This window comes from Struthio camelus, chromosome W (assembly GCF_040807025.1).
Source record: "Struthio camelus isolate bStrCam1 chromosome W, bStrCam1.hap1, whole genome shotgun sequence".
NCBI lineage: Eukaryota > Metazoa > Chordata > Aves > Struthioniformes > Struthionidae > Struthio > Struthio camelus.
Genome location: NC_090981.1, coordinates 42,701,890 through 42,715,365, shown reverse-complemented (window position 1 = coordinate 42,715,365; position 13,476 = coordinate 42,701,890). Strand labels below are relative to the sequence as shown.

At 39.0% G+C, this 13,476-nt stretch overlaps 1 protein-coding gene across 2 annotated transcripts in view; it reads right to left on the bottom strand.

The window, feature by feature from the left end:
* LOC138064158 (synaptic vesicle glycoprotein 2C) overlaps nucleotides 1–13,476 on the bottom strand; it is a 182,105-nt gene that overhangs the window by 9,755 nt on the left and 158,874 nt on the right. For both annotated transcript variants that reach the window (XM_068925551.1, XM_068925550.1), the window contains 5 exons: nucleotides 12,392–12,480; nucleotides 10,871–11,035; nucleotides 6,545–6,678; nucleotides 4,486–4,689; nucleotides 3,289–3,448 (listed from right to left, as the gene is read on the bottom strand). In XM_068925551.1, the coding sequence (XP_068781652.1) occupies nucleotides 3,289–3,448; nucleotides 4,486–4,689; nucleotides 6,545–6,678; nucleotides 10,871–11,035; nucleotides 12,392–12,480 (752 nt within the window). The remainder of the gene's footprint in view (nucleotides 1–3,288; nucleotides 3,449–4,485; nucleotides 4,690–6,544; nucleotides 6,679–10,870; nucleotides 11,036–12,391; nucleotides 12,481–13,476) is intronic.

Genomic DNA, 13,476 nt, shown 5'->3' with positions numbered 1-13,476 from the left:
AGCTATTGAACAGTTTAGCTTGGCTGTCCAGTTGGTCATGACTGACCAAAGACTTTTCAGAAGCTGCTGAGCAATCCAGAATAACACAGGCCATGAAGGAAATGAGTGAAAAGATGAGGTAAAACAACTGCTTTATACTGCAGAGCTGGATTAACTTTCTTGTTTATTAGAAATTAGCTAATTCACAGCTTATCATTACTGGTGTCCTTTAAAGTTCGTGCTTTGAAAAGTAAAAATAAATTAATATTATGAAACGATTTTTCATTACCTCTGTGTGGGTCATCTGGAAAAGATAAACCTCCCTATGACTAGGATTTGTAATACACCTTCTATCTTTTAACATAACTTCTTCATCTACCTGAAAAACACTTGACATCTCACAGTCTCTAACATCTTATTTTAGCAGTTGCGCATATCTACGGAAGTTTTATAAAGAATATCCAGACAAAAGCTATGTTACAATGGCATAAAATTTGAAAGTACTTATCAGGAATTTAGGACTAACTACTTAATTACCTCAAACCCGGGCACTAAATTGTAAATTAAACCATAAATTCATTGATAAGTTTGAAAGCATACAGAATCCCAATCTAGGAAGATTCTGAAACAACCTTAACTCTGCCCTATGGGTAGATGAAAAGAAAAATGAAATGTGTCCTGCGTATCATATACACTGAAAGCTTCCAAACTGCTCACCACACCCCTACCTGGCAGAAAGCCAACATGGTCTTTCATAAATGAGCTGGAGTACAATTTATGAAACACCTTTTGTATTACCCTGCATGACACTGACAAATCCCCAGCAGTTTGGCAACTGGCTAGTTTCCAAGAGGAGTCATGCTGGAAGAAAAGGAGGTGTTGCCACCTCCTGTCTCTCATACATGTGAGCATTTCGCTAGCCTCCTTCCACACTCTCTTCTCCCAGCCCCACCTCCAGCTGCCCTTTGCTGCTGCTTTCTAGTCATTGCACTAGCTGGGAGCAAGGAAAGAGTACAGAGCAGAGTAGTAAAACAGTGATACAGTGAACAAAATGGTTGCATCTAGACTGACTTTTAAGGGAAAAGTGGAAGCCACTTTCAGGACCACATTCACTGTCGATTCAGCCAGCAAGTCTGAAAGTGCATTTTTAAAGCAAAAGCCAAGCACATCCTCTTGAGTGTGCAGGACCCTGTATGCGTAACAGATCAGGCAGCTCCGTGCACCACATACGCCTGGAAAGGCTGCCTGGTCCTGGGGCCACCTGCAACACCTGGAAATTCCTGGTAAACTGTGACAAGTCACACTAGGTAATGAAGATCAAAGTAGTCTTAGAAGGGCAGATAGGATCATTAGAGGTGCGTAATGGAGGCCGTTAAAACCGCAGCCAGCCTGGATAAAAAATATCAGAGAAAGAACTGTGGAAAACAGGCTCTGAGTCCCTGCAGTTTTATGAAACACAGGGACAGCCTTGCCCCAGTCTAAAAAGCTAGGAAGAGACTTCCAAAACTTCTCATTTCCTTACAACCCAGCAGACAAAAAAAAAGGTAATGGAGGGACCAGAATTGTGGGGAAAAATCTCACCTTCACTATATATCAGCAATGCCTTTTCTGAGACAGGTAGATTGGCCTATTAGCCTTTTAATACGGATAATATAAAATGATATATTTTCTATGTATGTGAGTTGTTTCAAAAAAAATCCCACATCTGGAAGTAAATATTTACAGCGGGATTTCATACAGCTATTATTGCATGCATAAACTTTTAAAAAAGAAAATGGGGAAAAACTTTGCTCCAATCTCAACGCTAGCGGAACCTTCTATACAACAATTATTAGCTCCAAACACAGATGCCCTAGAAGAGGTATCAGTGAGGTTCTTTTTATCATTCCTAGCAATTATGATTATGTTTTCTTCCTTTAAAATAAATGGGTTTTACTACAATTATTTTTCTCTATTTCCTTTTAAGAAAATATTTATACCTATTACATTCATGAATGCCAAGAAAATATCTATTTATAAAGGCTGTTTATTAAAATTGTACCATAAAGCTTGGCTGATGGAATAATTATCACCAGAAGAGAAATTTCCTGAGGTGTAATAAAAACAGAAGTCTAGAAAAACTTAGTGCTTTGCATTCATGAGTAGCACAGTACGGCTATTTGGACATAATCACAACAATAGAGATTAATTTCTTGTGTAAAGAAGCATAAATTAAAATAAAATACCAATGAAAAGAAAACAGAGGTGAATATTCAACTCAGTCTACAGTCTCCTTTCTCCTAACGAACACCTCTACAGCCAGATGCATCTTGTGTCCCAAAAGAGAACTGCCAGCAAGGCATTAAGCATTCATAAACTTCTGGATTTTTTTTTCCACTGTGTTTGAAACCTTTACTGAATGACATAACAAATAGTATTGTGATAAGAGAACAGACACTCCACATATTGGCAGGAATCTGTGCAAGCTTGCATATAACTTATTTTTTAAGGAGAAAAAAAAGAAAAAATATCCCAGTCTATTCAGTAAAATGAGACTTTTATGTTTTTACCCTTGACATATTACAGTGTATGATTGTACAAGTCTGTTCTTCCTTCAGTCCCTTCAATGTCAGCAGATCAACATTAAAGAGTATCCTATACCTCAACACTAAAGGAAAAATTCCCTTCTAGCAGCAGTGCTTGCAGGACATGACAACTGTCCTTAGTCCTTTCTCCATGAGCCTTAAGGGTCGGAGGTAAGTGCCCTAGACATTCTTGTATGTGATTAATGATGAGAACGTACAGACTGCTATTGACCTTGCCTACAAATCCTTAGCATGCAGATTAACACCTCAGCATGGCTTAAACTCACAGTCTTTTGCAGAAGATGCTGTTCAGCTCCAGCCTGTAATTTTTATTATCATCCCCACACCATTTCATAATCAACAGACTAATGCAGCAATATTGCTATTTTGGACCAAATGCTGACTTCATAGCTAGCTGCACTAGGGGAAACCCAGAGTGGTACCATTAATGTTTTCAGAAATACTATTGATAAGCAGTATTTTAAACAAAAGTAGCAGTCACACCTTCACATTTCACATGAAACTACATTTATAGTATTTTCCTGACGAGGTGATATTTGATGCAAAATATCAAATAGCTCAAAAAATCTTCTTTTTCCCTTGCTATTCATAAGACAAACTGTGTTTGGCCAACTCAAAATAGCAACACTGCTGTAAAGCTCATATTTAACCATTTCTGCATACCATTTCTGTTGGTACATAGAGATGGACCCAGCAAGGTTAACAAAGATACATCTGCACTTACCTTCTGTCTGTAGGATACAGTTCCACAGTAATGACATCAAGGGAGTTCCACGCTGAGATAGTGAGACCATTGTAGAGGCAAAGCATACCTATCATCATGGATTCGCTGGTCCCAAACCACAGGAAAAAACAGCTTATGCCAGAAAGAACCATAGAACCACCTATATATGTGACAGACGAAACATACACTAAGTGGAGCTGTATTTAAAGAATAATCTTTGTTTGTCTAATATTTCTATTCATATAGTGTGTGTGGATAACTGATCCATATGTTCTGAGTTAAAGACTAAAGAGATATCCTTTGTTGGCTAGACCAGTCTGGCAGACAAAAGTTTTAAGGGGCTCAGGGAAAAAACTGAGAGTGTAACTCTTAAATATTAGGATATAGAGTATTAAAACTTTAAACTTATATAAAACTTATATAAAACTTTTTAATATAAACTTATATAAAACCTATTTAACTTATGTTAAAAGTATTATTAATACTTTTAAGTATTATTAATACTTATTAAAGTATTAATATAAAGTATTAAACTGGAACCCCCTCTGAACTCCCAAAACAAGTCATCTAGGGAAAACTACCCCCATTCTTCATTGTTTATCATCTCCTGCAATTAAACGAAACTCACTCATATCTTGTAGCATGAGTAGGAATTGCATTTATATATAAATATGCTCCTAGAAAATAATAAACTACAACATAGTTATGTAAGTAAAATGAAAACAGACTTGTCATTGGAGATATTCTGCAGTAGATATCTTTCAGCTATATAACTTTTCAAAATGGCTAACAGGCTAAGGACCGCTCACTAGGTCATGGCCAGGAGCTGCTCCACTAGCCAATGATGACCTGCGTATATGTTGCTCTCCTTTCAGCTAGAGCAAAGACAAGCCAGCGGTCAGCACCATTCAAAAATCTCATCCCAAATGCCTAAATTACAGTCTCATAACACCAGTGTGGAAGAATAATGACTGATAATGTGGCACAGTAGAACTGGTTATAGACCTCTTTGTTCCCAGACTTTCTGAATCGGGAGCTTTCTAAAAGGGCACTTAGAATACCACATAAAGCAATATCTTTAGAAGGATTTTTTTTCCTTACTTCTCTGAATTAAATCCTTTAAAAAGAGAAAATGTTACGCTATCAGGATAGCTTTAGGTTTTGTTTTTGTTTCCTATTTTAATGTGAAGTTTGTACCTAGCATTGTCAAACGTCCAATTCTGTCCATCAGAAGAGCAGACACAATGTTTCCTGGTAACACTGCCAAAGTTCCCAGGAAATTAACAAAGTAAATCCAGTAGGCACTGTAGTCATCATCAAAAGAGATCTGGCATCCTGTCCTGATATGGAAAAATGTGCAATTTATAAATTCACTGTCAACAAATTTATATTGCTCAAGATCTGTGGAAACAAGAAAAAGAAAAAAATCAGCTAACACTTGACTTTGTGTGGTTTTTGATTAAAAACACTGCAGCTTAGACAACCTTAATGATAACTAGGAACTTATACTGCTTCCTAAAATAGAACTAATTACAGCTGTTAATTTTGACAGCTTTCTATCTTAATAGAAAAATATGCAGAGCTCATAAAAGTAAGGAACTAGAGCCTTGAAGCAGACAAATTACATTAATGCACTTCATTTCTGCTTGCACTTCATTTGGTTAAGTCCTATCCGCAAAGGCTAGTTTTGTCTAGAAAGCATGGGATATTTGCAAGTTTCTACCACTGAGCACTGCCAACGTTCCTCAGTTTTGCTCAGTGTCAAACCTACTATTTCCATACCAGGTATCCTTTCAGCTAAGATTGCCAATCACGCTCAGTTTGTGCGGACTGCTGTTAAAGGCGAATGATCATAGGGCATTCGGAGTAAACTCATTTTCATTTTTGAGCAGAACACTTGATCTTCAGCTCAGTTCTACCCTGAAAAGATGACTCTACAAAACGGATCACTCCCAGTGCTTAGAGAGGCAATTAGTTTTTTGATTATTAAACATTTTGCTAATTGTGAGCTCTGTAATTGTGTCTGTCTTAATATTTCTAAATGAGATACAGATGATCACATATATTTCTGACTGCTCCAGTTTTTATAGTTTTGCATCCAGTTATCGTTTCAAAAGTTATCAGTCAGATCCTGCTGGCTTCTGAAATCAGATTGCCACCACTGTAAAATTCAGTGTTGATGTGGTGACATTATCACGTATTCATTATCGAACAAGCAAATGGATGTGTTACTACATGCAACAGTTCAGGCCACTCTTCTCCATATACCATTTTAGAGATCTCTCCTTATACTTCCCCTTCCTTTCTACTGTTCCTGTCAGCCTTAAAACCCTGAATGAAGAATGCCTTCCTTACAGGCAACGAAGGCTGGGCATTGCTTGTTCTGAAACCTGACCCTATTACTAATATGATTCCTGGAGTGGCAGGAAAGCAGTAAGGAGTGCTGCATTCTTCCAGCTATAACCTTAGTTGGCTCTAAGCTACTTTCATTTACATTGTATTGAAAAGAAAAAAAATGTGTTTACTCTCTTCATACATATGAAAATATGTGTTCCTATTGTTGGTAGAATACTTAGTAGACTGGGAATGATTAAAGATAAAGTAGTTTGAATCCTGAGCTTAGATCCCCTTTCCACAATAAGCACAACAGGACAATGTACTTCACCTGTCCCATTTAGACAAAACAGAAAATACAGCTAATTGGAGCAACCAGTAAATTAGTAAACATATCTTCTCCTCTCCAGACTGAAACTCTTTAGAGATGACCAAAACCAAAGAGATATTCGTTATCTGAATCAATTTTAGCCTTGCAGTGTCTCCAACGGGGATGTGACAGGACAGGAGGCAGCAGGCACAACTGAAACATAGGAAGTTCAGTTTGAATATGAGGACAAACTTCTTTATTGTGACGGTGACAGAGCACTGGAACAGGTTGCCCAGAGAGGCTGTGGAGTCTCCTTCTCTGGAGATACTCAAAACCCGCCTGGACGCGATCCTGTGCTACGTGCTCTAGATGACCGTGCTTGAGCAGGGGAGTTGGACTAGATGATCTCCAGAGGTCCCTTCCAACCTCAACCATTCTGGGTGATTCTGCGAACCCTTCTCTTTTCTGGTATTTTATTACTGACTCCTGTTGCTTTTTATAGCTTTGTATTCCTTACAAAGGAATACAAAGAAAACTAGAAATTATAATGAGACCACAACAGTAAAATGCATGCAGCTGAACAACGGACATTCTTTTTTTTCCTTGTAATACCTGTGTTGTAGAAGGTGGTATTCACAAAAGTACAGTTCCTGAAGTATGTGTTCAGTGAAGTAATGTCTTCAAACACACAGTTCTTAAAAAGGGAATCTTCAAAGGTTACTGATTTAAACTTCATCATAATAAACCTGTCCAATACAAATAATTTCTATCAGTCTACCTTCAGAGGTCAGAAACAGTGACAGACCAGAATGACTCTGCTACACAGTTTTACCTGGTGCCTTTCTCAAAAATCTCAGCCTCAGAAACAGTGATTCCTTAAAGAAGTTACAGTGATAAAATTAATTAAAGGCTCATTCTAGAATACTGCCTTTGAGAAAAAGCATTAAAAAGGCATCCCCACATAGCTGCTGGTTATAATCAATAATACAGTTTATTTTCATAACTGACATAAAAAGAGACTATTTCAGTTGCTACATGTCTGTAATCATCAACCAGAAACAATGTCATGGAATATCCTTATAAAACCACTATTATTTGTAATTTGACACTGCTGTTGTAAACTGGGAACTCAGGCTCCAGAAACTTAGTCTCTTGGAATAAACAAGCACCTGCTGGTACCTGGACATTGGAAAGAAAGAATATTTGAAAGAACCTTTATTTCTCCAGATGAACACGCTCTGCACCGTGTTGAGCTCAAATCCAAGAAATATTGATCCCAGCTTTTAAAAATGTTTTCAAAAAATGGTTTAACATGATCACAACAATTACACATGCAGTTTACAGTTAGATATCTAATTAGAATATGTGCTTGCTGCTACTGTGTCTGTGCATACAATCACAACTACAGCATACATAAAACATGCATAAATGATTGCTATTAGCTTTTCTTATTTTTGAATATCCTCCTTCCAGAGAATGTCCCTCAATTAATTCATTCACATAAAAATTCAAGGAGAAAGCATGGTATTAGCAACAACTTTCTAGTTCAACATTACTAGGCTAAACTAATACAATAAGCTTTTTCTAGTGTACTCATATGAACTAACATCATTATGCTAAAAAAATCCCACAGATGTAGCAATAAATCAGAACTTTTTGTAATATATTTTATTTCCCTTGAATGTGGGAAAAGCTACACCTACAAGAGGGCAGCTTTGCTGGCAGACTGCATCAAAAGTGGCAACACTTTGAAAAGTAGGGCTTTAATTGTTATATAAGAGTAAGTAGAGTTAGCTTGGCAAAGCCTTCCAGATACAGATCTAGCTCTACTCTAATTAAACCTGGTGCGACTAGCTAAGTATTTTTCCTATTACAAGAATAATAGTAGGAATACAAACATACAAAATATGCTACTTACCAAACAGTAGGAATTAAACTTTCTCACTAACAAAGTTGTTAGAATCAAATTTTAATGAGAAAGGAGAACAAAAGTTAATTGTCATTATCATAGGAAAATAATATATAGCTAATGAATTCTCTTCTTGTATTGGTCATAAAAATGGTGTTTTCAGCCCATTAGTTTTAGTTACCATATCATTTCTTATTTTTGACACTCTCTGATTAAAATCAGTCTGGAGTTCAGTGTCAGCTCACTATTATTTTTCATATAGCACTTTCCTTTTAAAAAGGTAGCCTAATTTCAGGAGAAAACAAAGAGAATTTAGCAATTAGATTAGTAAATGGAAACAGAAAAGACAGACTCTGTGTCCTGTGTGTTTCTGATGCACTTTCTACCTCTGGACAGGAAATATGTTGTGACTGTATTAAAACTGGTATGGATTATTGAGGTGATTTGAATTCAAATTCATGAGAAATGCAACAAAGTAAGAAGTGGAGTATTGATGGATACATCTTCTAGTGAAGAAAGAACATGAAGGAAATACTGAAAACTAAGGGTAAGTATTGAAACATTTGTAGGGGAAGAATATCAAAAGAGTGCATATTAATGTGGCAAACGTTTTGTGAAACTATGAAATAACTGAATAGGCTTATCAAAGGCTTATTAAATTTGTACATCTGAAAGAGTAAATCAGGGTTTTAGAGTGGATTAGTGTTACATTTACTGTTTTACAAAAATTGTCAGTTCAAAGTGATAAGATCTTGATTGACACAATGCAAAACAACTGAAACTTACTGAATGACAGTAAGTTTTCTTTGCTTTTAGGAGAACATCTGTCTCCTGGAAAGAAAAATGAATTCGGAAGGCATACGCAGTTTAACAATGAGATAACTGTTCATTTGTGTCTGCAAAGCATAAACCTTTAACTCAAGACTTTAACCTCAAAACTCAAGTTCCTATCAAAAATGGAATTACCCTGAATTACCAAAATCACCAGTATTATTCATAATAATTACTTTGCACCATAACATCCAGGAGACCCTTCACATGGTTCTTCTGCATATTCCTTAAGAGAAACCAGACACCTAAAACAGCTGTGTTTAATTTTTCCCTTAGTTATCTGGTTATCTGTTAAATTTTAGCTAAAGTCTCAAGACTTATGGAATCAGTTAAAAAATACAAAAGGCATTGCCAATGTGTTGTTTCCCATTTAAGAGCTGTTCATGCTTTTTATTGATACAGTAATATTTATCTTTTATTTGTCTGTGATATGATCTGATCCTCCGAATGCTCAACACTTTCACGCAAGCAGTCTTAATTGCTACAAGAAAGAACGAGTAAGAGAGATAAAAGTACATCCTTCCCCATCCCCCAGCAATATGCTGCATACGTTGGGTCTGAAAACCTTTTGAGCCCCGCTGTGAAAGGAAGTAGTGTTAACTTGGGCTTTTCAGGCTTTCTTCAGCAATGTGAAGAACCTGGTTTTGCATAAGGGGTCCTCACATACGAACGTGGGGCAGAAGTATCTTTGCCAACAGGCTGTGCAGCCTGCTTAGAAGGGCATTAAACTGGGAATGATGGAAGAGGGAGAGAATGACCAACAGTTCAGTAAGGAAGTAGCGGATAGGGTTGGCAACCAAAAGGCCTGGAGCGATGTATACAGAAGGGCCCTCTTCATCAACAAAACGGGGCTAAAGTGGAATCATCCGAATCACATGTAGGTAAACAAGCAAGTGCCTAAGTGGCCTATTATGGGGAAAGCTCTTGTGCCCTTTCTAGGAAGTCAGCATGCCGGGGGGCCTTTCTGAAGTGCCTGTACACTCATGCACGCAGCATGGCAAAGAAAACGGAGGGATCAGAAGTCTGCATGCGGTTACAGGGCTACAATCTCAGTGGGATCACAGAGACATGGTGTGATAGCTCACACGACGATAGACACAGGCTTTTTAGGAAGGACAGACGATACAAAACTGGGAGGAGTGGCGGATACCCCAGAGGGCTGTGCTGCCATTCAGAGGGACCTCGACAGGCTGGAGAGATGGGCAGGAAGGAACTTCAAGAAGTTCAACAAAGGGAAGTGTGAAGTCCGGCACCTGAGGAGGAATAACTCCATCCACCAGTACAGGCTGGGGGCCAACCAGTTGGAGAGCAGCTTTGCAGAGAAGAACCTGGGGCTCCTTGTGGACACCAACTTGAACACGGGCCGGCAATGCATCCCCGAGGCAAAGAATACCAACAGCATCCTGGGCTACGTGAGGAAGACTGTTGCCAGCAGGCTGAGGGAAGTGATTCTTCCACTTTACTCAGCCCTGCTGAGGCCTCACTTGGAGTACTCTTCCGAGTTCTCCGGTACAAGAAAGACATTGAGCTACTGGAGTGAGTCCAGCGAAGGGCCACGAAGATGATTTAAGGGGCTGGAGAATCTCTCTCATATGATGAAAAACTGGGACTGCTTAGCCTGGAGAAAAGGCCCAGAGAGGGTCTTAGGAATGTTTGTAAGTATCTGAAGGGAGGGTGTAAAGAGGATGAGGCCAGATTCTTATCAGTGGTGCCCAGTGACAGGATGAGAGGCAGTGGACACAAGCTGAAACACAGAAAATTCCATTTGAACATAAGAAAACACTTATTTACTGTGAGAATGCTTGAACTTTGGAACAGGTTGCCCAGAGAGGTTGTGGAGTCTCCACCCCTGCAGATATTCAAAACCTGACTGGACACAGTCCTAGGCAACCTGCTCTAGCTGACCTGGCTTGAGCAGCAGGTGGGTTGGACCAGGTGATGTCCAGAGGTCCCTGCCAAACCTATCTATTGTGTGATTCTGCGAACCAACAGGCAACGTACAGGCCAATTTTCCCCATGCTCCAGAACATAACTCAAGATCAAGTTATAAGGAATTAAGAACAGAAATAAATTCCCCTAAAAAGTAACACCACCTTCTGATAATAGTTAATACAGAAAAATATTAGATTATTAGGACATGTTTTAAAACATGCATTTATTTGTTCTAGCCAAGTCAGGATATTAGAAAATCTCTAGACCTGTCATTGATGTATTCTCCATTGCTGTGAATCTGATTTTCCAACGTGAAGTTGAAGACAAAATGTGAAACCTCCTCATTCTGAAAATGTTTCACTCGGGATGCATACTCATCTGACTGCAGGTGTTTAATGACATCAGGAAACCAGACAGACAAGCCGTAGTAGCTGTGAAAAACAGAAAACATTCAGTCACAAATCTCACGGGTTCAGAAATCTGTGCAAGGTGAGAAAGAGCAGCTTTCTCAACCATTTACTTGATGCAGTAGTTGAATCTGCCATCACGTGTTCCAAATATCATGCGTAAAGAATAGATCAAGACTGGAATTCACTTCTGCATGAAACCAATGTCTCAGGGCCCTGAGAGTACTAACAGCCCTCACCACCCCTGCCTGGCCTCGCCCAGGGCCTCTCTACATCCTGCGCAAGGCCCAGAACCCCATTTCAGTCCAACACTGGGCCTCCCCAGTGACGTCGCAGCGGTGCCGGGCTCCAGCCCCACCCAGTCACGAGTCGCACTGATCCCGATCCCAACCCATGGGTGACCGCCTGGCCTTGGCCCATCCCTGTCCCCACAGAGGTGCCCAGTGCTGACCTGCCCCCAGTTGTCCCCGGCTGCCCTGCTCCCTCATGGGGCAGTAGGACAGGCCCTGGCAGCGAGGCCTGGCCCTGCTGCTCCGGGGACGCCTCGCTGCTGCTAGCCCCTGTGGCACCCTGACACAAAGAATGCAGTTTTGCATAGATTGGAGACAGTAAGAGATATGAAGAAAAAAATCTTTTCTAGCATCTGTCATAGGAGTTCATGGTCTGATCACTGATGCCTTGTCTTTGGACTAAAACAAGGAACAGAGCTCTGTTAACAAAGTGGGCTAGGACATACTACACAATGTTCTCTAGAGTAAGGAAGTTGGGCAGAGGAAGTGGATTATTTTTGAAGTGGGAGACTGTAGGAGAACTGTGAAGACTGTCACGGAAGAAACCCTATAACGGAGAAGAGGCAGTGTGTTTTATGAAGGGGCTACATAGCGTGATTGCCTTTAGATACAAACAGGTAAGCTCCAGCAGCATCTCTCTCCAATGACACCGCAGCATCTCTCTCCAATGACACCAGTGAGTTTTGGAACAATGGGTAACAATACCAAGGACTTCTTCCAAATACTGCATAAACCAAGTCTAGCCTGAAGACTCCTGTTTTAAAATAGGTACTTTTAAAAAAGTTAAAGCAAGTAGAGCACCTAGCACACTGACACAGGCAGTTCTTCTATATTTGCTGATTGCCTACATGAAAATGTTCAAAGATCCTAACCTACAGAAGATGCCAATTGTCTTAAGCCATATATTTTTAATGAATCAGGCTTGCAACCAAAAACAGACTAGCCAATAAATATAACATTTTGTGGGAAGATAATTGAATAAAACCTTTCCAAAGAAAAAAGATAATCATACTGACAAAGATTTGCATGCAGATGATTCCTCTGTCTGCCAAGTTTACCAAAAATTGTTTAGGATCTCAAGCATTCTTACCCAAAAGACAGGGTGAACCATACAGCTGTAAGTTTGATCGTATTATCCTTCACCGGGTAGTTGAAACACCTTGTAAATGTCAACCAAATCTGTAAATCGTTAGGAAATACATTTATTTTAAAAATATTCTGAACAATTCTGTTAAATGACAGAAGCTTTTGGATTCCGATTTTCTTGCTTCTACAGGGTATCAGAGAGAATAGATTAGCTCTTTGATACTGAAGTCATACTGTACTTATGATATAAGTAAACTAACCTCTGGCTATAACCAGATCGTGCTTGTTCTGTGTCTTTGTGGCCTCTTTTCACTTTGTCTGTTAATTTACCTCCACAGACTACTTCAAACTTTCCTGATACCTAGGCATCTTCAATTCACTATCACAAATAAACCTGACAAGGATCCTCTCAGAAATGTTTCCTTCTCAGCTCCCAGTATTATACTGCTTAAACGTGCTATACTCCATAGCTATACTCCAAGTTTAAACGTGCTATACTCCATAATTCAATAGGGGCACACAAATCAGTGTTCCATTTGTCAGAACCTATCACAGCTAGAAACTGGTTCTTTAACTATGTGAGGAAAAGCTGAGACTATCCCCAGGCCAGAATTTCCACAGCAGAGTTGACTGAGAATGGTGTTTTCCTCTCTCTCTCTCAAGGTCATCTCCTGCTTTTGGAGAAAAGAGGCAATCTGTCCTAAGAGTTTTTAGCATGTATCATGTACCAAGGAAGACTCTATAACCCAGGTGCTAGTCCAGTGAAATAACAAAGATGTGAGACAACAAAGCTGCAACGTCTTAAGAGTTGTTTTAGTAACAAAGCCAAATCATAACATTTCAATTTTCATCTACTCCATGTTTGGACAAATAACTTTAAATGTAGACAATTTCTGGATTTTTTTCTTAGTGAAAACCTAGTTTTTCAAGCAAAATAATTTTGTTTGGAAATACGTGACAAGCCCTAGTTTACAACACTTCCGCTTAGCTCTGGAAAGCTTTAAGATCTCAGATTTTTCAGAGCTGTGGAGAGCTATTTTTGGACATTTTTGTGTTTTTTTTTATTAATAAGACTTTTCTCAGTTTTCA